The sequence below is a fragment of the Drosophila navojoa genome, chromosome 2, assembly GCF_054131105.1.
Source record: "Drosophila navojoa isolate 15081-1374.11 chromosome 2, UAZ_NAV_1.0, whole genome shotgun sequence".
In the NCBI taxonomy this organism is placed as follows: Eukaryota; Metazoa; Arthropoda; class Insecta; order Diptera; family Drosophilidae; genus Drosophila; species Drosophila navojoa.
In genome coordinates this window covers 29419694-29442804 of record NC_142890.1, presented here as the reverse complement: position 1 = coordinate 29442804, position 23111 = coordinate 29419694, and the positions used below count along the sequence as shown (strand labels likewise).

Genomic DNA, 23111 nt, shown 5'->3' with positions numbered 1-23111 from the left:
ATGTCATTATCTCATAAAGTCTTAAGTCCACTAAATAAAAGCGTGTCAAATTGAAAGTACTTGAGATTTAAAATTTTAAATATACACTTTCGTGTGTATTATAACAAAAGCTATGGAGCACAACGTAAACGGGTGGTGAGATGTTCGATATCTTTCTGTCTGTTAAATTCATGATTAAAGAGTTGTGAGTATACTGCTTCGGAGCAGGACGAAATACATCCAATCGCGTAATAAAATTGATCACTACACTAAAACCACTAACAAAACAAACGTGTTATATAGTTACAGTTAAACCAGAATGAGATCTAAGATGAGTTTTACTATGCCATATAATAACTAAAAACATCATTCAATGGATTTAAAAGTAATATTTATGTTGAGGTATGACCTAAATGAAGAAAGAGACAGGTAATTATATATTGAACAAATATATTCCAACTAATAGTCAGCAACCACTAAGTTACAAAGGTAGTTTTATATTTTACAACTAATTCTTTCAGTAATTATTGAATGAAAGTGTATTATAAAAACCATTGTACAGTTTATTTTTTGCTATCCGGAAAATTTTGTAAGCCTGTCAACAAGAGGAGATTATTTTCAACAACAATAATAATTGAATTCCACCTGAAATTTATGTTTTAATTCATGTGTGCATCTATTATCGAATATGTCAATATTCATCGATAGCTGTATCGGGTTTTGATTTGCTTGAACTCGAGTGTGGCCGGCAGGCAATATGGATAGAGTACCTGGGAAGGGGAAATCGTTAAGCCTGAAATAAAGTGTGTTTGGAATAGGTATTTATGTATCGCTTTAACGTTATGTGTCTGTTTGGTTAAACAAAATACAAAAATGATGAGTCGATAAATATTACATTCGATTTAATATAAGCCGAATATACATACAACTTGCGTATGCGTGTTTACACAAAGTTGAAGTTGCGTATGTGTACATAATACATGCATACGTGTATGTAAATTTTTGTTTGTTTTTGATCAGCCACTCAGGTTAACTAAGTACATAGTATCTGTCAAACACTGATTATAAACATTAGTCCATATGTATATACATATATACTCATATATATATATATGTATGTATATGTATATATTAATTTATTTATTCGTATATGTACATATATTTCTATATGTATAAACATATATTTATTTATACATACATATACATATATATGTAGGTGTTTACATTTGTATTTTTCTACACAAAGGTGATGAATCTTTGAGGGTACACACAAATATTAAAGATTTCAGTTGCTCGTGCGCTGCAGCTGCTCACAGTTCGCTTTTGGCGAGTTAAAGCTTTAAAAGCTACTGCCTCCAGCTTAAAAATTACTTTTAATGTAAAGCTTAACTAGACAACGCGATTCCTTTTAGTCGTTGTTCAGATTTTACCGCGCATTGTATTTTTTTTTTTTCGATTACAGTGATTAATTAAATAAATTTTATTAAAGTGACAAAATTTGTTGTAATCAGAATCGTAAATCAAGTTCAACTGGCTTAAAGTTTGCATAGTATGTATATGTGGTATAGGATAAGTGTAGCAATTACTAATGTGCCTATAAAATAGTATCTGTTTACTGAAGTACATACATATTTATCTTATAAATAAATATAAAAGGCTTATGTACTTTACGGATATACATATATGCACATGTATCCTTATGACCAAATTAAGTGCCGCACATGTCCAGTGTCTCATACAAACATATTTATGTACATATCTGTGGTAATTGTCTATCAATAAGAGCATAAATGTATATGTATATATACATACATATGTATGTTTATGTCTAATCGTGTAACAACTGTAATGTATATAAGTATGTACCGTAAGTACATAAACGATTAAAATAGTGACCTGTTCGTGAGTTCGCGGCCAGCGACATTCCATCCTGATTATACGATATGTTTGTCTGTGCCTACTTACATAAATATGTAAATAACATGAATGCACATATAGAAACGAATTAAGATACCGAAATCGTTAACATATTGTTGCTATCGCATGCACTTTTTAGCCAATATGAACGCTATTTGCAAAATTGTGCGAACGTTTGTTTTGATTGGTAATGTGTGGAGAGGCTTAACGTGCATATGTATATACATACATATTTATATATGATGTTCGTATATGTTAGTGTGTAAGCATGTACAAATACACATGCATATGTACATATGTTTTAAATATTGTCAAAAATTGCTTAATATTGGTAAGATACCCTTTTACGCATTTGCGTGAATACATTTCTCGATAATTGATTAGTAATGTTAAAAATAGATTGACAGGATACACACTCTATATGTATGCATGCTCAACATATTAATAGGATTAGCTTATAAATATGTGTATATAGATATACATTCATACATACATATGTGTTCATATAAGTCCTTATGTATTTTAGTTTATATGATACGGCATATGTATTAATTTCTACCAAAACGCAAGAAAAGGACATTTTTTCGCTTAAAAAATACCGTTGGTGTTATTTCTAATATTCAAAGTGTTAAGAAATTAATGCTAAACGAGAACAAATATTTTTTAATTTTAATTGCGGGCATATTAAATTTGTAATTTGTATTATTAAGAAAAAACAAAAATATTATTATTGAAATTAAATGATTAAGCGAGTAATAACTATTTCAAACTACATACAGATATACATACATACATGTATGTATGTCAAGTGCAAATTAAATTTGTAACTGTATTATATTCTTTATTATCTATTATAATATTATTAAGACAAAACAAAAATATTATTATTGAAATTAAATGATTAAACGAGTAATAACTATTTCAAACTACATACAGATATACATACATGTATGTATGTCAAGTGCAAATTAAATTTGTAACTGAGTTATATTCTTTATTATCTATTATAATATTATTAAGACAAAACAAAAATATTATTATTGAAATTAAATGATTAAACGAGTAATAACTATTTGAAACTACATACAGATATACATACATGTATGTAAAGTGATATGTACATATATATATATAAGTATGTATGTATTTGAATGCATTTGTGGAATAAATTGAGTTTTGTCAAATTCTGTGTGCATACACAATTCTGCTTCGTTTTATCTATTTGTTTTTCTAAGCAATTACAAAAAAAAATAAATATAAATTTCCGTGAATTATGTAAAAGTATAACTTTAGCATAAGTTTACATATTAATAGTAAACAAAACAGACTTTTGTACATGGAATTGGAATAGGTTATGTGTGCAAACAACATACTAAAAAAAGAATTAAACATATGTTTTCTTGGAATTCTTGCATGAAGCATCTACAAAATCCAGTGATTAAGTTTTTTGAGTGCTTTAGCAAGGCGTGTAATTTACTACTTGAAATTAAAATCAATTTTGTAAACAAACAAACTGGAAACCCCGCAGCACTATACAATAAATAATTGAGGATAGATTTATTTGATTCAATCGGAAAATAAATATATACATATATGTATATATATTATCTTAAAAGCTGTTAGTTTCAACCACAGGCTGTCAGACTGATATATTATTATATAATATCACTTACGAATTCAAACAGACTTAAATTGATGGTTAAATTTACGATACAATAGAAAGAATAATAGATTTTCCTACACATATTTTATTTCCGTCTTAGCGGCTAGTGATCCAAAAGAAATACATTTGCTTATGGAATATATTTATTATTCAGCCTAGCGTTCCACTATCTCAAAAAATAAAACGGTTAAGGTTTTTAATTAAATACAACGGCATCTTGTGAGCATACTATGTATTAATGAGGCTTTCGTGTACCAATAATTTTTCTGATTGGCAACGAAATCACATTGCATAGATAGAACTTTGATGTAAGACTTATGTTTATTTTTAAAGTTACCTGTGCTTATAATAATATATAATATGTAATAATAATATATAATATAATCTTTCTGTATTTTCCTTGAGTCTGCTTCAATATATCACAATCCGTGACAAAATTGAAATTCTCTTTTCTTGTTTGACCTATTGTTCCCATGACATTGTTGACATTGTCGATGCTAACAAATAAACAAAATAAGTGTACAAAACATGTGTACATACATATTTGTACATCGAATATATACATATACATATGTAAATGACAATGTTTGTATAAATACCAAACGGTATATTTATTAATTTTAAGTATTGCTTTTTTGTGCTGATAACGTTTACCTATAAATGTATATATACCTATAAGTATATACAAAATGTACATATATAAATATTATTATGTATATAAATATTATTTATTTATATCTTTGTTTTAATTAGTTTCTAATTTACATACTATGTATAAAAGAATATGTTCACGTATACGATTTCTATGTTATTGCTCTAATATAAAACTGGAAACAAGTCTCTCTTAAGTGACAATATACATATATAAGACAATTAGAATATATTTGGTAATTCTACAATCTACAAATTGTAGGAAAAACAAAGCTTGATTTCAGTTGATTAAATTCAGATGACCTGTATAATATAAAATTATATAGACGCAGTATTTCTTTATTAAATGTACATATGTATGTATGTAATGTAATATTTAATATATGTACATATGCATATCAATATTGTATGTATTATACATATGATTTATATAAAGTACAAAGGAATTAGAGTGGACCCGAAATTACAAAAGTCCGGCGGTAGATGTAAGCTTATTTTGCGTAGATGCGAGCAAATGTTGAAATGAATAATGCATGTGTGCAAAATCAGTTAATCACTTATAAATCAATTCAATGAAATAGAAAATTATAGTTTGCCCACTCTAATTGGATTGTTAGCAAGTACAGTTCAATCGCTCGACCGATTGCTGCATCGATCGCACAGTGCTTGGGCTTAATCTATTGCGATGAGATGCGAATCAAGAGCTCTACTGTTCATAATATTATTTACGCAACTATGGGCGGCTGTAGAAATTACTGCGCACAATGAGGACGCCGTGAAGCAAGTTCCGAATGAATATAAAAAGTATCATCGAGAGGACAGTTTGCTAGATAAACTATTAAGAATAATCACTGAGCCGATCACTGTGACGGAAAAGGGGTCCGACAATGATTTCATATTTCGAGTCTTCGATATATTTGGCGATGTCATAACTGAGCTAGTTCAAGCACTAGAACTGAATGTCACGCAATCAATTCGTCAGTTGGTCCTGCGAAATATTGAGCGCGCGAAGGGAGAGCTGGCCAGTGCTGCCAAAAATGTTGAATGGGCCTCCCAGGTTCTTAATAGTAGTCTAATCGATCGTCCACACAATGCACATCAATGGCATAGAAAGGTCAGCGAAAAGCAACGCCTTATTGATAAGCTGCGGCTCTATATAAGCGTCTGCCATCTGCTGGACGACTTGATTGCCTTAAGTTCCATGCAGCTCCGCAAATGCTGCGATGTCACCGTGAAGCCGGTAATTACGTTCTGTCGAAGTTTTCGTATTCTACTGGCCAATGGCTCCAGTTATATGGCTGATTTTGCTCGTATACTGAGTCATCTTAATTTTTGCTTGGAAAACAATTCATCTCATTTGGAATACACGACGCGATGTCTTGATTTTCTTAATAACGAGATCTCCAATCTCGTTCAAGGCTTCGAGAACCTAATAAGCAAACTGCTCAAACTCTTGCACCTGAAAATTTTATACTCCAAATGTTGTATTTCATTGGCCCTGGTCGAAGACATGGAATATAATAAAAACGTCATCTCAACACCCTAAAATAGTTGTTTTTTATTTAAGCGCACTAACACAAGTTCACAACAACAAGTACGGATGAGAAAGGATGTCTATATTTATGCAGCAGTATTCATTTGGTACTTATATTTGAGTAAAACGAGGCTTTGAGGGAAAGTCGCCCTATATAAAGCGCAGCATCTGCTGAAATTATTCAGTCGTCCAGGCCTGGTGGGGGTCAGTTGTGATAATTAAGCTAAGCATTAAAGAATTGGAGGAAACAAGAAGGGGAAGTACGTTAAGGAAATAATTAAAGGAAATGTTTGTAAGAAATAATTGGAGGAAATGTTGAGAAGAAATACTTTGAGGAAATAGAGGACAAAGTACTTGCAAGAAATTACACATAGGAATAGACGGACAGACGGGCTAGGGTAAATCGATTAAGTAAGATACTTGAGGTCTGCTACGCCTTCTTCGTTCTATTACATACATATATATTCACATTCAATGGGTTCAGGGCTCTTAATAGTTTTCATTATTAAGCTTTACGACTAACGTGACAGGGTGTGAAAAAAGCAGAAATCCAATTATTTTTACAGTATTTAATTATTCAAGACTGTGAATAATAACAATAAATCTGTATTTTATGGATATAAAAACAAAAGTAGATTAATATTCTGTTATGCTATAAAAACATTGCCTTAAGCTTTTATGCATTTGGCTGCGTGGAAAGTCGACCGGAATACAATTATCCTGTGCTTTCACTCCAGTTGGCGGCTCCTCTTCAATGTGGTTTTGGCGTCGTTGTCGAAGGGACGAGACTCGGCCATTTTTCATTCTGAGGTCATAGAATATTTCGAGCTCCTCAATTTTAGTGAACAACATTTCAAAATCTTTTTCGGCATTCAGTAAAAATTTGCATCGTATTTCATAACTTCCCAAATAAAGACAGTTGAAAAGCCTTTGAATGCGGAATTCGAGCTGTCTCATAACATATTTGCTTGTCAGTTCGGTCATGGCGAACACATCGAATGCCACGTTGAGGCCACGTCCGGCTGCGCACTTGAAGATTTGGTCGGAATAGTGCTTCAGGAACTCCATATACTCCTGACAGCAGCCTACGTCGCCCTTAAAGTTCCAGTTCTGCAAAACGAATCGCTGGACATCGGCGTAGTATGTGAAGGTCTTTTGGGTAGCGAGCAAAATGTTTTGCGTATATTCTAGGGCTTCGTCAATGATCTCAGAAAACATGATGTGAAAGAATTCCATTTCTGCAAAATAAGTAGTTAAAAGCATTTTGACTGGAATCGGCTGCGTCGATGGAATCTGTCGGAGCTGCAGCAATAGCGTATAGCTTGAGTTCTTCGCAACTTCGTAGGAAGTCTCGGAATCGCGTGCAAATATTCTAGCTGCATCGGCTGCTGCATAGAAGAACTCGGACAATTCGTGTAACTTTGTTCTCTGATGCTCTGTATTTAGCTGATTTTCATGTCCTAGCGAAAGAACATTTGACATTGTCAGATTTCTCTGAAGATGCTCTCGGAAGTTCCTCAATTGATTTTGAAACGCTTGCTTTGAGTCCTCCGCTGAACGCATGGCATCGTAGAATTGTATCGGTATATACTCCCCCTTAATCGCCTGCGACCATTTGTCGTGTCTCGGAATGGGTTTGCCTATGTATTCACCTGATTTTACGGGCTGTAACGCGCCCACAACACATAGCAGCCATAAAGCTAGATAGTTCCAGTGGAAGGTCATTTACTGCAGTAGGAGGAATGAGGAAACTCATATATTACTATTCAGCTACCAATTATATATAATTAAAATAAATTACTTCAACTTTTGTTCAGATATTGGCAACGTCTATCGACACAACACAAAGCCAAATGACAGAATATACATGTGGATACAAATATAGAACATATGTATATGCTGTAAGCAAAGTATTAAAGATCTCTGGATCTAAATATAGCACCTATTTAAATTGAATCGAATTGAATGAATGAAAACATGAAAACCAAAATAATAGCTACTAGTATAATTATTATTATTTTAATATATATACTGAATTTTTTACAGAAACAATTTGAAATATTTTTAACATTCATAATGGTATTATAGATTCAGTTTTACTGTCTGAAGATCCCATGTCGCTAGACTTAATTTCTAGATCCATAAATCATTCATTATATAAAGCGATGAAATTCTAAACAAACTAAATATCCTGTAACCTGATTCGTTTGACTACGATGTAATACTATATAATAAAACACATGAGGAAACTAAACTTTTCCACTTCCTAGACTAATAGCCATGATATTTAAAAGTAATTTATGTTTATATATGTAAATGTATATGGGCAGTTTGATTTAAACAAAGAAAAAAGCAAAATAATCAATAAATACATTCATGAAGATTTTAAAAAGGGAATTGAATAAAACTGAATGTCTGGTTTCATAAAAAGCAACGAATATGTTTCATTCACAAAAACCCAGGTGAAGGCGATAAAAAATAATGAAACTAGCTAATGAGCTAAAGAGTCTGGCTAAAGTTATTTTCAGAAGAAAAGTAAACATAAACAAAATTCTTAAACATCCCGAAGACTATATAAATTTGTGTTTCGAAATTCTGAATTGGTTCTGCTGCTAGAGGTTGATCAGGAAAGAGCATTACGATATCTGTTGAGTCTGCAGTAATTGCATAAAATTTGTGAGTTAAAAATCCTTTGATAGACGGATTAATAGTGATAAAAAAATTACAAAGAAATTTGTATACTATTAAGAAATTCCGTTATTTATTTATTATGATTTTCATTGATAAATTTTTTTATTTTTCAGGAGAGATCCACTCTAAATGCAACTATGCGCACATACAAAATCACACTATGTCAGATTTGAATACTACGAAGACAGAAATTCTTAGCGTCCCAGATCCGGCCAGAACTTTGGAAACTGTTGACCAGGCGATAGAAAAGAAAGATGTTCAAGCACACGATAAAGCAAAGGCTGCTAGCTATAGCTGTGATGACGATGACGACGATGTTATCATTGTTGAATTACTGCAAGGTTGTGAGCCCGAAAGACCCGAAACGACCAATACAAAGTCAACAATACTTTTGGACAATCAGTTAGAGAATATACATATTGAATCTGAAGATTTAAGTCGGGAGTATTCTACAGATATTAAGAAGCCAAATATGCAGTTTAACGGAGGCAAGGGGTATCAAAACAAAACGCCGGTTAACGTTGGAAATCACGATACTGAAAGCGCAATCAAAAACAATTTTGTAAAGGAAAGCACAGTTTGTCAAAGCATAACCGTACGCACTGCAGAGTCTTCAGTGTCCAGAAATGAATCCGTTGAATCTTGTGGCTCCAAACAGGGCCCTCTCACCCTGCTTAAGTCCCAGTCTCTGGACCTATACAATGAGGATTGTGCTGGCCTGAATATTGATCAACAGTTACACAATCGAGTTCTTCCTAATATCACAGAAAATCGGACTGCTGAGAGCCAACTCCAATCAAACGATGAGAATGTGGAGCGGGGTCAAGGCGACGGCTTGAACAGATCGACTGGAGAAATACGTCAACGTCCATCACACCGCCCAAACATTGCGACAGCAGCGTTTCCGAGCACAGACTCTCGGCCAATTTATCCAAATGTTCCATATAGCCCGTATGGTAGTCCCTTCGGAAGTCCCCGATCAGTACGGCGTAGACCTCCATTACGTGAATCCCGACGAATATCTATTGAGAAATCGGGAAGTTTCCTTCAACTGAATCAATATAAGCTTTTGGATCAAATAGGACAGGTATTTGGCATGTAATTTGTTGAGAAAATGCTAAAGATAGTTTTCATTGGCAGGGTTCATACGGTCTTGTGAAGTTGGCCTATTCTGAAGAGGATTCGACACATTACGCCATGAAGATTCTCTCTAAGAAGCGTCTTTTGCGACAAGCCGCATTCATGCGTCGCGGTCCGAAGCAAGCCACATCTCCGCTGGATCGGGTTTATAGAGAAATCGCAGTTTTAAAGAAACTCGATCATCCAAATGTTGTCAAGTTAGTGGAAGTGCTGGATGATCCAATGGAGGATTCGCTTTATATGGTTTTTGAGCTCGTTAAAAAGGGTGAGGTTCTTTCCATACCCACGGACAAACCATTGACAGAAGAGCGTGCGCTGAGTGTGTTTCGAGACTGTTTACTAGGATTAGAGTATTGTAAGTATGGGAAACCGGTGGTACCGCTGATGTGATCTAATCTCTTGTCTACAGTACACTATCAGAAAATTATTCATGCGGACATTAAACCTGGAAATTTGTTGTTGACCGAATGTGGACATGTCAAGATAGCTGATTTGGGAGTTTGCAATGAGTTTCTGGGAGAGGATGCTACAATGAGTAATGGAGCGACAGGTGGAACGCCAGCTTTTCGAGCACCTGAAACTCTTGTACTGGGCAAGGTATGCAATTAGAAAAATATTACATCATAATGTGCTCAAAATATGTTTTCTTTTCAAATAGAATATGTACTGCGGTCGGGCAGCGGATATTTGGGCCTTGGGAGCAACATTATACTCTCTAGTTTATGGAAACGTTCCATTCATAGCTAACTCCATACCCTTGTTGTATGAAAAAATACGAAACGATCCAGTGGTATTTCCTGGACAGCCAAAAATCAGCGACGATTTGCAAAACTGCATTTTGCGCATGCTTGAAAAGGATCCAGCAAACCGAATAACTTTGCCACAATTAAAGGTAGACCCAGAGCATTGATAAAGAGAAATATATATGTATTAAAAATGTATTCCTAGACGCATCCGTGGGTGACCAGTAACGGATCCTATGTCTGTCCAACTGAAGACGAAAATTGTTGCCTGGTACAAGTGGACGATGAAGATATTAATTCTGTTGTGCGCAGTATTCCAAAGCTTGATACGCTTATCTTAATCAAAACGATGCTTAAAAATCACTCCTTTGTAAACCCCTTTATGAGGGGCATCTCCGGTAGGGCTCCCCAGCCAGGCGGTTCCAGGCTTGAGAAATTTGTCAAAGCCGGTAGATCGAATTCAGCACCTGGGTCGTATCACATACCATTGGACAGGTAAAACACGTATATTTTTATGTATTTATTTTTTTTTTTAACTTTAAAATATATAATTGAAATTTAATTGCAGGGAGCCATCGATGGATAACGTACTTCCGTCGCTGACTGAACATTGTTCTAGCCAAAAAAATGAAGAAACTTAATCAAATGCAAAAGAATGTTAATCAAATAGCCAATGATATTAATAATACCAGGGACCGAAAAACAAATTTAATTATATGCACATTTTTAGCTAAAAATATAATTAAGGAATATTGTCTAATCATACATAAAATGCACAAAGTGAGCGTGTTTCTTGACGAGCAATACAATAAGCCCTTCAAAGGTATCATAGTTTTGTCAGGTATAAGGCATTAATGGTACAACTCGTACTACTATATTTATAATATATATTATCGAACACTTTGGCTTTTTATTGCAGGCAATAAATCTGTATAGAAAGTTAAGTAACTGCATTGAACCATCACTGTATAATTAGAAACATATCTTGCACATACCCAATGCCTGCACGCATTGATAATACAAATATTTATCCTAATTCCAGTTTTAGCCATTAGTTAAAAATAGTTATTAGGTCTTCTGAAAATATTATTTGTCTGTTACCGTTTAGGTCGGTAGGCTCTGTTAAGTTCTGTTTTATACGTACTTAAAGAGTTTATAGGTACTTTATTAATTATAATATTTCCTTAATTTATAATTTATAAGTTTTTTTAAAGGCTCCAGGATTTTAAATGTATTTCTGAACCGATTGCTTTGTTATGTCAATATATATTTCTAGAGCCTTCGTCCGTTCTCTCTTGTAAACTAATTACAAATTGTTGTTATTGAATAAAAATATATACATGTACTTCGTATAGTTAATATATATAATAACCAGACTAATCAAAACTAACCAAGTAAAAACATAAATTATTGTTTCTGTGTGATATTGTGATGCGGTCTTAAATCTAAAAATCAACTAAGTTAAATATTAAAAGAAAAACAAAAATTGGTTGAATAGATTTAATTTAAATATACCTAACTTTTGCTGTCGTTAAAATTTGTATAATGCATTATAATTATGTTTAAGAAATTTGTGTAAGTGCTTCATTTAATAAGCAGTTTTAGCTGTATTATAAAATTGTGTTATATGATGGAATCAAATTAATATTTTTAAATTTATTGTGAATCACAAAACCATATGTTATTAAGATTATTCTCGAAATATACAGCTTCATTTGAGTTTCGCTATTCATGTCTTAAAAATGTTGTAAAGATTCAATCAAAAATATTTTGTTTGCTTACAAATTGTAAAAAAAAAAAAAAAAAAAAAACTGTTCTTTGTTCTACATGCTCAAATGCTGACATTAGAAAGCATGCCTAAATTTGAATTGTGATATTTTAGTATAACTTAGAAACTATCTGAATTGTTTCAGGTTGCTGTAGAGTCCATATACTGGGATGATATTAAATGACCTATTCATAAATATTGGATGAATAGATATAAAAACATCAGATATCAGTAGTTAAATTTATTATATTTAATTATTCTGTATAAAATTGCATTTAATCGAAGCCCATATTCAACTCTCTAAAATCCGACTATTGTCAAATATAAAATTAGAAATGTATAAATAAATAAATTTGTCTGCATAGCAAAAATATAACCATTTGCTTGAACCAACATTTGTAATTAAATTAATCAAATTAAATTAATATTCATAAAACAAATAGGCAGAAAAAAAAGAATCTAATAAAAAAATTTCAATACGATTTAATTTTAAATATTTAAATTAAATTAAATTAATATGATATACGATGCATTGATCGCTTTATCAGTGCAAAATATATTTCCATTCAAAAAAAGCTCTGATATAAACGTCTCGTCAAGTAGTTAAGATCGAACGGATTATTTTTTGAAATATTGCATTCAAAATAGTGTAGATTAATTTATATCAAACTCAAACTGCTACTCAACGGTTGCGAATGTTTTTACAATATTTCCCATTATATTATTTGCTAATAATATTATTATTATGTTTATGTAATAAGATTGCACTTGTTTTGTTTAAGTTGGAAATTCAGGAAAACCTTTAATTTTAAAATTAAGAAACTGAAAAGCTTTAGACTCTGTAATTAAGTTCTAAACATTTTAAGATCAATTTCCAGAATGAATGTTGTGATTTCTCAGCCAAAGGTCCAACGGGAAATGTCACCTATAATAAGTTACTTTATTAAGAGAGTCTATTAAATATAATTATAAATATAATTGAGAATAAAATTGGTGATAATAATATAAATTGAATAATTTCATTTATTGAAGCCCTAAATCTAAATTAAATATTCAATGACATTTTGTGAAATTAGTTTTGGGACCAACCAACCAGTGGCACAATCATACAACGAATTACTTTATTTAATAAGCTTAGTAAATAATATTATTTATATATATAATAATAATATCGCAATATTTCACAACACTAGCTTCTCACACTTTATTGGTAGTTTTAAAACAATTTCAATACTATTAGACACAAACATTTCATTTATGTCATTCGTCCTTAGGCATTGCACAATTTTTTAATAATACGCCAAGTAAATAAATGCACATATGTATATATAAATATACCGAAAGTAGCGTGTTTTGGGCAGGGATCTAATATTATTTATAACGTTAATAAATGTTTTCAGCACGTAACGATCTTAGTAAAACTGGCACCATTTTGTGTTTGAGTTGGGAATTAAGGAATTGGAGCTACGATCTGTACCAAATATACTTTAACGTCACTCAAAATATACACCCAGCCCACCAGTAGAGCTTTAAACCTTAGCCTGTTTTAAGGAAATTTTCTTATGGCCTACAAGCAGTCCTAGTTGCAAGGATCGTTGAAAGTACTCGATACTTGCTATACTACTTTGAACAAACAATGGCTACTAATATGCATAGAACTATTGAACTCTTCATAATATTGTTGATTTCAACATTTGGCTATCAGTTCTAAACTGTTTTCCACATTAAAAATGGAGCACAACATTCTAAATAGTCTCAATAGAGGATTTTATAAAAATCTTGTTAAATAGTATATGTATGAATAGAGGTTAGGAAGAAAGAGTCCTTTTCACCTTATTTTATAGTGTTTCTTATTCAAATCGATTGCATTTTTAAAATACTCCATGAAGAAAAAAAGCTGTTTCTATTTTAGTCCCGAAATTGCTCCAGAGATATTGTTATGGCGCGAAATGATACAATTTATTGTTAATTTATTTTACTTTAGTTAGTGAGTCTACTTAGTTTTAAACGAAACGTGTAAAGTGAAAACATAATAAAGCAAACCCAAATATTATTAATCGATTGCGCTTTATTAAGTGCACATCGATAACTTGCTGTTCCGATGACTCAATAGTATTTTGATACAGCTGGGCAACTTAAGCGAGATTAATGAAAGCCGAATTGGTCTAAAGCCAGATGTTTATAAAATTATCGCTAAATATCGCTGATTTTATAATAAACTAGATAGTAACTATGGGTATGTATTGCATTACGCACTACTAAATGGAATGTACAAGAAGAATTACCTCTGTGTGTTTAGTGCGTGGGTGCGATGTGAACAGTAATGTTTTTTGGGCAAATGTATCTGAAAATTGCATTGCAATGCACATTGTAAATGCGTAATTCAATACACATAATCAAATTCAGAAAATAAAACACTAACCTGTTTCTTTAAGGTTGCAATGATGTCGATTCAATTTCAAAACTGGAAAAGGACCTTGCTCTTTTAAAGGAAGAATATAACAAACTTCAGCGCAGCTATGTGGAATTGGAGCGGAAATATAATGAAGCTATTGTGTCGACTTCAGATCTGGAGTCTTCAGGAGAATTTAGCAGTTTTGTATCAAGATTGGCACTGACGACGGCCTCTTTATATGGACGCTCCATATATTCCGATCTGAACATTAAGACCAATTCCAATGGGACAATAATGCCGGCCCACAAATTCGTACTCCATGCCCGGTCGGACAAATGGCGTAACGAGGCATTAGCCACTGCCAAAGAATTAGATTGGAGCGATTTGGATGAGGATATAGCCACAGCGTTGCTACGCTGGATTTATACAGATATTATTGACTTGCAGCATGATCGATTGACCTTGGGTCTGCTGAGAGTGGCGCACCGTTTTTCCTTACCTGGACTGCTCGGGCTCTGTGAGAGAGCTCTGGTGGCTTCTGTGGGCGTACGATCTTGTGTGCGATTCTATTGTGTGGCCGAAGAAGTGGGCGCAGCTAGCCTACTTGAGTATTGCTCCGGCATTATATCGACGCACTGGGATGATCTAACTGCACAGGATTTCGAACACATGTCTGGACCGCTTCTCTACAAAATGCTCAAAAACAAAACCAAATATCCTCTACACTCAGCCGTCCGACTTTTGCGCGAAGATGTTGTTTGCTTGTGCCTTGCGGAGAACAGTAATTCGGTAAGTGACAACAAAGTCAATGGAAACATTGCAAATTTAAGGAACGTTTGCGATATTAGTTCAGTTTATCGCTTTATAATTTAAATTTAATGTTTTCATATTCTTGTCACATCAAAGAAAGAGTTTTTTCTGTAAATAGTATAAAAGTATCTAGTAATTCTACTCCCTCCAAAAAAATTCTTCTTTAAAAATTCTTCAAAATATTTTGCTGACCTGCCAAAAGTGCGACAGAGAAGGTTAATAATCTATAATCCATAATAGACTCTTGTCAAAAATAATGTGAAAGCGTCAAGGATACAATAAAAATCGTTGTTTTAAATATTCCCAATATTTAGGTGTGTTAAAAGCTTCGAATTCATCACGTAATTTTTTTCTTCTCAAAATCATTCAAAATGTATTTTAGATTTATAGACTTTGCTATAAATGACATGTAAGTAGTAGCAGTAGCATAAATCTCTATAAATGCATAAAATATAACGGAATAAGGAAAAATGCTTTTACATTCAGTATTTATTCAAATACCTCTCAAAGGCTCACTAAAGAAAGGTAGAACAATCGTAGCTTCAACAACAGATAAAGTTTTAGTTTTTTATCCAACAATATTCCATGTTATTATTTTAACTTCGGATTGTTTGTTAATCTTGATAAAAGTCACCGGGCAGCATTTGTATTATTATTATTAGTTTTTTTTATCACAAAGGGCCATAGCAAATATTCATGATCTGTTCAAATTATCACAACAATTTTTACTTAAAGCCGAACATTTAAATATATGTAATTCAGTGTGAAATTTCGAATTATATATTATTGAAAAGCAAAATAGCGCTAAATAGAAAAATAATCGCATTTATCAGTTTTCTGTCCGCAGTAAAATATTTCGCCGAGTTGCATAATTCGCCGCGACAGTAGCAGTGCATTATTTTCGAACCCGCGAAGTTAGACAGAATTTCCGTGCATCCTTCCTTATATACCTCCTGCACCAAGTGCTCCTGCTCCCATTGCCTATTGCGAAACACCTGCCCAAACAGTATAATTATAGTTATTTCATAATTTATACATATAAATTTTGACTGCGAATTGACAATTCACCTGAGTTGTGTTTTTTTGTTGAGCACAACCTCTTGTGATCGTTTCTTGCTTTTGTCCATTTTGAAGGTGCAGCGTTGATATCGTCTTCAAACACATCGTCGAATATGGGCACTGGGCAACATAGTGTGCAGACTCCTCGAATTTGGAGCACAGTGGGGTAACAATTGTTGCATTGTCAACAAAATACTTCTCCACAGTGACTGAACACTTGTAACATTGTAAGACTTCTCTCTCTGAACATTTGGCTGTAAAATTTCAATTTTGTGAATATTTTTGAATTATTAATTATATACTAGATTAGGTAGCTCAAGTTGAAATAAGTGGTGCAATGTCATCTAAGTTTTTTATTATTATATATGAGTGTTGATTTACTATTTACGAACATTTCGCAATTGTAATCGACGCTGTAATTATTATTGATGATGCTCTCAGAAACGTGTTTAAAAGAAAATCTGTTATAAGACATGATATTCTTCCAATTAACTTTTTAAAATGCAAACTATTTGCTGTTTTGAATTCAATTTGTTCATATACGTCAACATTCGTATATGATTCGACCTTATGGCATTAAAATTCAATTTCTCTGGCGTTAAATATTCGACATTTCTTTGAAAGCGACGTTGCATTTTTATATTGATTTTGCGCAATTTAACATACATTATGCAAAATCAATATGTATATATAAATTTGCTTATGTGTATATTAACAGATAAGTCATTATATGGTCATCTGCTTCGTCCAATTTTTTAGCAGACACGCCCATTGAAAGGTTGCTTTAACTATACGAACGTCATTGATAACGTTCTAGAATCAACAATTCATTAATCAAATAGATTAATTTTATTTTGACTGCCCCTAAGAATGTATTAAGCGTATATACATGATATCACTTCATTGCCGAAAAGTTGTTGGTATAATCATAATAAATGAGCAAGAATGTTTCAGTCGGGCGTTTACGACTAGAGAATACTCTGGATCCGGAAAATTGTAATCGTTAATTGAACACGAATATGTTTTCCGAATTCCATGACTTCGTTGCACAAAACCAATATACTAATTTCACTTTCGTGAATGAGTATTATTATTAGGGGCGTAAACAATCAATAATTAGTTAGCATAATTTTCAGAAACCTTAGAAGTTTATAAATAGCTTCCATGGACGCCTTTAGTCAGATTTTTGAATCATGGCCGACAATTTGAATTCATATTGTTTACTTTTGCATGATTTGCTCTTATCTGCAATAACAACATTTTATAATACATTCAAATTTGTACATACAGAAAGTATTGAAATTCCATATACATATGTGTATATTACATTTTGTATACATTAATGCATAGAAAAACTTGTTGCTTTTGCATCGACAACGACTTTTGAGCTGTTTCGTTTTGCGCTCAATAATTGTATTCTTATCTTTATATGTTCGGTGTATGGACAGCTGCCATTTACTTCCATATTGTATATTGTATATTGTATATTGTATATTGTATATACATAAATGCTTTGTTTAATGTCCCATCATAATACAGACACACAAGATTTCTTTAAACCTTTTAATATTCATGCCCATCTGCCTTCCCAATTGAGACTTGAAATAAAGAACATTCATTCGTGTACACCGCTGTCCGCGTAGCAGATATAGATATGTAAATTATAGGGCTGTCTCCAGTGGGTGCGTGGCAAATGAGGAAATGCCCTATCATGCACAGTGATATAGCTGGAGTCATTAAATTAATTACATTTTGACCTACTCTAAAGAGCGGCTCCAAAGATTTATGTTATTTTTTAAATAGAAATGAGATATTTAGTTAAATCTGTTAAAGCACTCTCAGCGCGTATTCTGCAGTCAGTTACATCCGGTCCGTGTTGGTTCTTATTGTAAAGACATAAGCAAGCATATAACAAATTTTTCTGCACTACTACTTAAATTAATGTACGAGTTACGTATTCTATTATTTTAATACATTTATCTAAGTGGTACTTATTAATACCAAAAAATACCAACCTAAATCCAAAGCAACAGCAAGTAAAACAACGCATTGGAACAGGTGGTAAGCAAAGCCATTGTTGCGCGCCTTAACGTCCATGATTATAAATATTTAGTATATGGTTTTTAGTAGGTACGCTCTATTATATGTGGTGTGTTGTGACATAGATTTACATACATATGGTCTTCACATATGTATGTACGGTTGTGTATATATTAGTTTCTTTCAGTCTCCTTATACACATATGATTTAGTTTTGAAATGTCATTGTGCGTATTTATGTGTACATACATATGTATGTATTATGTTAGTATATGTATGTATATACATTAATACATACAAAGTTGATTATAATTTTCGCTTGCGATACATGGCCACACAAAATGTTGCCCCATTCATTCGTACATATACATACATATGTACATACGTAGACACAAATGCGAACAAAAAATAAATAAATCCTAAACAATTGCCGGTATTGGAGAAAGTTTTGCTATTTCTATTTGTGGGTGCAATCGAAGATAACCATGCACGCTTTATGTGTGTGTGTCGAAATTAACAAATGAAATCATTTCTATATCGAACTATAATATTTTCTCGATATTTTTTAAATTCTCCGCTAATTCTGTGTAAGTAAATTAGTTATTTGCTTAAAAACGGAAGAATATTAATAACACACGGCAACTGAGAGCATCCACACCCGCTCTATTGGATGAAAAACTATGGACTGACGAATCAGGCTCAATGCAGAATGCAGAGCGCAAACGAATTGTCTCTTTCAGATGCGCAGAGAATTTCTGACGTCACAGTTTCACATCTTTTAGGGCTGCACAAACAACCACAGAGTCTGTATTTAAATCTGTAATAAAGTATATTAAAGTTTTAACAAATATAATCACTGGGGAATACCATTTAAGTATTAGATTCAATTGATAAGTTCTGTATGTAAATGTTTTTATATAAAAATAGCTCTACTTTGTTTGTACTTTAAATATTCGAGTCTATTCGAAATTAGGATAAAATGCTATTCATGCTGAAAAGCAGATCATTCATTCAATCAAATCAAAATATTAAGAGGAATTTTGAGACAGTTAATTGTCTAGGCTAATTAGATTGACAAAAAAAATTAGTTTCATTGAACTAATTGAAAAAATAACTAAAATTCACACTTTAATTTTGTTTCTTTTCAGTTGCCCGAACTGGTGAATAGTTTGTCTGAGCATGGACAGCTACCACTGCAGATGGCATTGTCGGCGAAAAGTGTTCAAATTGCCCAGACTCTGGTTAATAATGGATCTGCGAATGTGAATGCCTATGATGCCAAGGTAAGTTATAAAAGAGGTGTTGTAAATCATCTGAATTAATATACTTCGAGCAGGGATCTACGCTTCTTATAGATGCTGTAAAAAAAGCCGATAGTTTTGCAGCAGACTTTCTATTAAATCACAACTGCCTTGTTGATCTTGTGTCCAGGTAATTCGCATAAGAACCTTTGCTAAACATAATAAATTAACCTTATATTTTGTTTTTCAAGGTCGTCATCCGATACAGCACTCCACATTGTATGCAGCTATGGCGAAACTAACGAAAATCATGAAAATGTATCCCACATGATTGATATCGGCAAGAAAATATTACAGCGCAAGGCTAATGTAAACCTTCAAAATAGCCAAGGACAAACGCCGCTGCATATTGCAATCATATCTCAAAATAAGGCTATGGTGGAGCTATTACTTGATGTGCCCGATATTGACATTAACTTGCGTAGCAATGATGAGAAATGTCCTCTTGAATTGACGTTGGTTCCATTCAATAAGGAGCTTGCTGCTAAACTCCTCAAGATGGGAGCCAACCCGAATCCATTGAAATCTGGGACAAATAACAACCTGCTGCAAGTGCTTGCCATGGGTGGGAGAGAATTTGAAGAGGCTGCTATATTTTTGACTGACTTTGCTGACCTTGAGCACCTTAACAACGCTGGCTTTTCTGCCATCCACATCGCTGTCCAAAAGAACATGCCGAAATTTGTGGCGAAACTTCTTGATGCTGGCGCTGCTCCCAATATACAAACGACTTCCGGCAATATGAAGTCACCCCTACACATAGCTGTGGAACAAAATGCTCAAGAGATTCTTGAGACATTTGTTAACTTCAGCAAAAGCCACTCTGAAAAAGTCGATTTCAACTGCAAAGATGAAAGTGGCAATACGCCTTTAAGCTTATGCTTAGCCCTTAATCGCATTGAATTAGCTCCAATACTTATCGCTGGCGGCGCTGATGTGAATGCGCGCAATGGACAGGACTTGACTTTGTTGCATCAATCTATAATCAGCGGCGACAGCGAGAAGGCAGTTTTCCTACTGGACCAAGGCGCCGAAATTAATGCGCTTACAGGTAAATTATGTAATTTTAAGTAATTTATCATTTAAGGATTTCAGATTGTCGAAAGTTATTAATGCAAGTTGTCCTTTTATTGATTGATCTTCTTGAATACTTAGGTGATCAAAAGTCTGTCCTTCAACTGGCTATCGATTCCCATCTGCCCAAGGTTGTTGACGTGTTATGCATTAAGGGCGTGGACCTTAGCACCTTGGACAGTTCAAGAGATTCACCTTTATGGACTGCTCTAGAATTGGGATTTGAGGATGTTGCGCAAATTCTAGTTCGCCATGGCGTTGACACCGATTGCTGGAGCCAAGGACCTGAGGGCTGCCAGCAGACACTGTTGCACCGGGCCATCGATGAAAACAAGGAGGCCACAGCAATTTTTCTCGTTCGCAATCAATGCGACTTGGACTCTCCGCGCCAGCCGGGTCCAAATGATGAGGGTGGTGACGAAGCTCGCGACAAAGCCTCTCCTTTGCATCTCTGCTGTCAATGGGGTCTGACAAAGGTTGTGCAGGCACTTATTGATCACGGCGCCAATGTGAACGCTGTAGACGCTGAAAGCAAGACTCCAGCACACATAGCTATAGAAAACCAGCATGAAGATATTATAAATATCCTGTTGTGCCATCCCGGAATAGACCTGAAGTTGCGGGATAAATCCGGTCTGACGCCTTTTGCCACTGCTCTGGCCATCCGCAATCACAAAGCCGCTCAGCGCATACTTGAGAGGCTGCCAAATGCAGCCGAAATAATGGATAATCGTGGACGCAATTTCCTGCACATAGCTATATTAAAAGATGACCTCGAAAGCGTTCTCTTTTTGTTGGCTATTCAAGTAGACGTCAATTCCCGCGTCCACGACGCCTATCAGTCCACTCCACTTCATCTAGCAGCTGCGTCGAAAAACGAAATGATTATACGGAATTTAATACTGGCCGGCGCTCGCATCAACGAACGTGATGCTGTCCAGAAAATGCCGCTTCATATAGCAATCGAGCGCGGAAATCTTGCGGCAGTTTCGGCGATGATCCAAAATAATGCCGACTTCGATGCAACCGATGCTGATGGAAACAATGCCTTGCACCTTGCGGTCCACGGGGGTCAGCTGGCGATAGTCCGCGAGCTGCTGACCGAATCGCGAGTAAATGCGGAGGCAACCAATGCGAGGGGCCGCAATCCCTTGCATGAGCTGTGTCGCGTTGGCGAAGACAATTCCGGTGCTGCCATATGTGAACTGTTTCTTGAGTGCATGCCGAAGTATCCGATTAACGTGCCCGACATGGACGGCAACACACCACTGCTGCTCTCGTATATGCGAGGACAAGCTCCACTTTGTAAGGTTCTTGTAAAAGCGGGCGCGTGTCTTGGGGCTCAGAACCGAGAGGGAATCAATATTTTCAATTACAAACTAGCGACAGATCAATTGCTGACTAAATTGTTGGACCAACTGCCTCAGGAGTCGCCGTGGGCAGAGTCTGAGCTGTGCCAAGAGTGTGGCTTAAAGTTTTCACTGACCATAAGAAGGCACCATTGGTATGTAATATTACGATATTGTATATAAATATATATATTTTTTTTTATTTATATTTTATAATATGTATTTTCTTCTTTCTCCAGTCGACACTGTGGAAGAGTTTTGTGCTCCAAGTGCTCCAACAACGATGTACCGATTGTCAAGTTTGGCATTAACAAACCCGTAAGAGTCTGCAAGGTGTGCTTCGATGTACTTCATGGAGGCAGCTAAAATGATTAGCAATAGTTTGTAGTTTGCTTTCGGAACAATGATAAGTGTTTGGTAAGATAATATTATACTTATGAAATAAAATAATTTACTAGTGTTAAATATTATAAAGAGGTGTCCTTTCTAACGATATGCTTAAAGAAGTTTTCAAATAAAAAAAATATCACGTTGCTAGGGAAAATTGACATCACATAACGCTGCACTTATATATACTTAAACTTATTACCAATTCGTAATAAATTCATATATTTTTATTTATATTTTGTTTCTGTCTGTTTTTCAGATTTAAAAGGCAGTTTATACCAACCGGACTATAAGCATCTTAGAGATATTATATTATATATAATACATTAACGAAAACGATTATGAAATCCTACACATATACATATATACATCTTTATCCTGTATAACTAATATGCTTTTTGTATTATTACTTAGTCAAGAATTAAAGCTTGTTTCAGCGCACACTGTTAATCATATGTAAATAATAAATAAATATAAATTGACATTAATAAGTATAAGAATTCATGTTTTTTACCAAAAATAAGGAAACCCTTATATAATATTTTAAAATGTAATAAATGGAATTATTTCCAATTATATTTATTCCACGCCACTTATTGTCTATTATTTAG

At 33.9% G+C, this 23111-nt stretch overlaps 4 protein-coding genes across 7 annotated transcripts; 2 read left to right on the top strand and 2 right to left on the bottom strand.

Annotated features, from left to right (window-relative positions):
* Positions 1-1253: 1253 nt before the first annotated feature.
* Positions 1254-13095, top strand: LOC115562809 (calcium/calmodulin-dependent protein kinase kinase 1). Its single transcript, XM_089256100.1, has 7 exons — positions 1254-1538; positions 8552-9522; positions 9576-9930; positions 9985-10172; positions 10234-10467; positions 10524-10813; positions 10887-13095. Exons 2-7 carry the CDS (start codon positions 8596-8598, stop codon positions 10957-10959), a joined length of 2067 nt encoding a protein of 688 aa, XP_089112226.1. The 5' UTR covers positions 1254-1538; positions 8552-8595; the 3' UTR covers positions 10960-13095.
* Positions 6354-15121, bottom strand: LOC115562810 (uncharacterized). 3 transcript variants are annotated; one of them, XM_089256102.1, is made up of 2 exons: positions 14981-15121; positions 6354-7472 (listed from the first exon to the last, which is right to left on the bottom strand). In XM_089256102.1, exon 2 carries the CDS (start codon positions 7467-7469, stop codon positions 6381-6383), a length of 1089 nt encoding a protein of 362 aa, XP_089112228.1. In that variant the 5' UTR covers positions 7470-7472; positions 14981-15121; the 3' UTR covers positions 6354-6380. The 3 variants fall into 3 exon arrangements, 2 of the variants coding, with proteins under 2 accessions (XP_089112228.1, XP_030240790.1); XM_030384930.2 differs by lacking the exon at positions 14981-15121 and adding an exon at positions 7546-7727; XR_016196148.1 differs by lacking the exon at positions 6354-7472 and adding an exon at positions 12893-13011 and having other exon boundaries at positions 14981-15114.
* LOC115562808 (ankyrin repeat and FYVE domain-containing protein 1) lies at positions 14167-23011 on the top strand. Its single transcript, XM_030384922.2, has 8 exons — positions 14167-14322; positions 14522-15270; positions 19538-19672; positions 19726-19820; positions 19882-20741; positions 20846-22268; positions 22353-22530; positions 22760-23011. Exons 1-7 carry the CDS (start codon positions 14319-14321, stop codon positions 22477-22479), a joined length of 3393 nt encoding a protein of 1130 aa, XP_030240782.1. The 5' UTR covers positions 14167-14318; the 3' UTR covers positions 22480-22530; positions 22760-23011.
* Positions 15763-18978, bottom strand: LOC115562812 (uncharacterized). 2 transcript variants are annotated; one of them, XM_089256108.1, is made up of 3 exons: positions 18688-18978; positions 16360-16604; positions 15763-16286 (listed from the first exon to the last, which is right to left on the bottom strand). In XM_089256108.1, exons 1-3 carry the CDS (start codon positions 18740-18742, stop codon positions 16068-16070), a joined length of 519 nt encoding a protein of 172 aa, XP_089112234.1. In that variant the 5' UTR covers positions 18743-18978; the 3' UTR covers positions 15763-16067. The 2 variants fall into 2 exon arrangements, with proteins under 2 accessions (XP_089112234.1, XP_030240792.2); XM_030384932.2 differs by lacking the exon at positions 18688-18978 and adding an exon at positions 18366-18596.
* Positions 23012-23111: the final 100 nt, after the last annotated feature.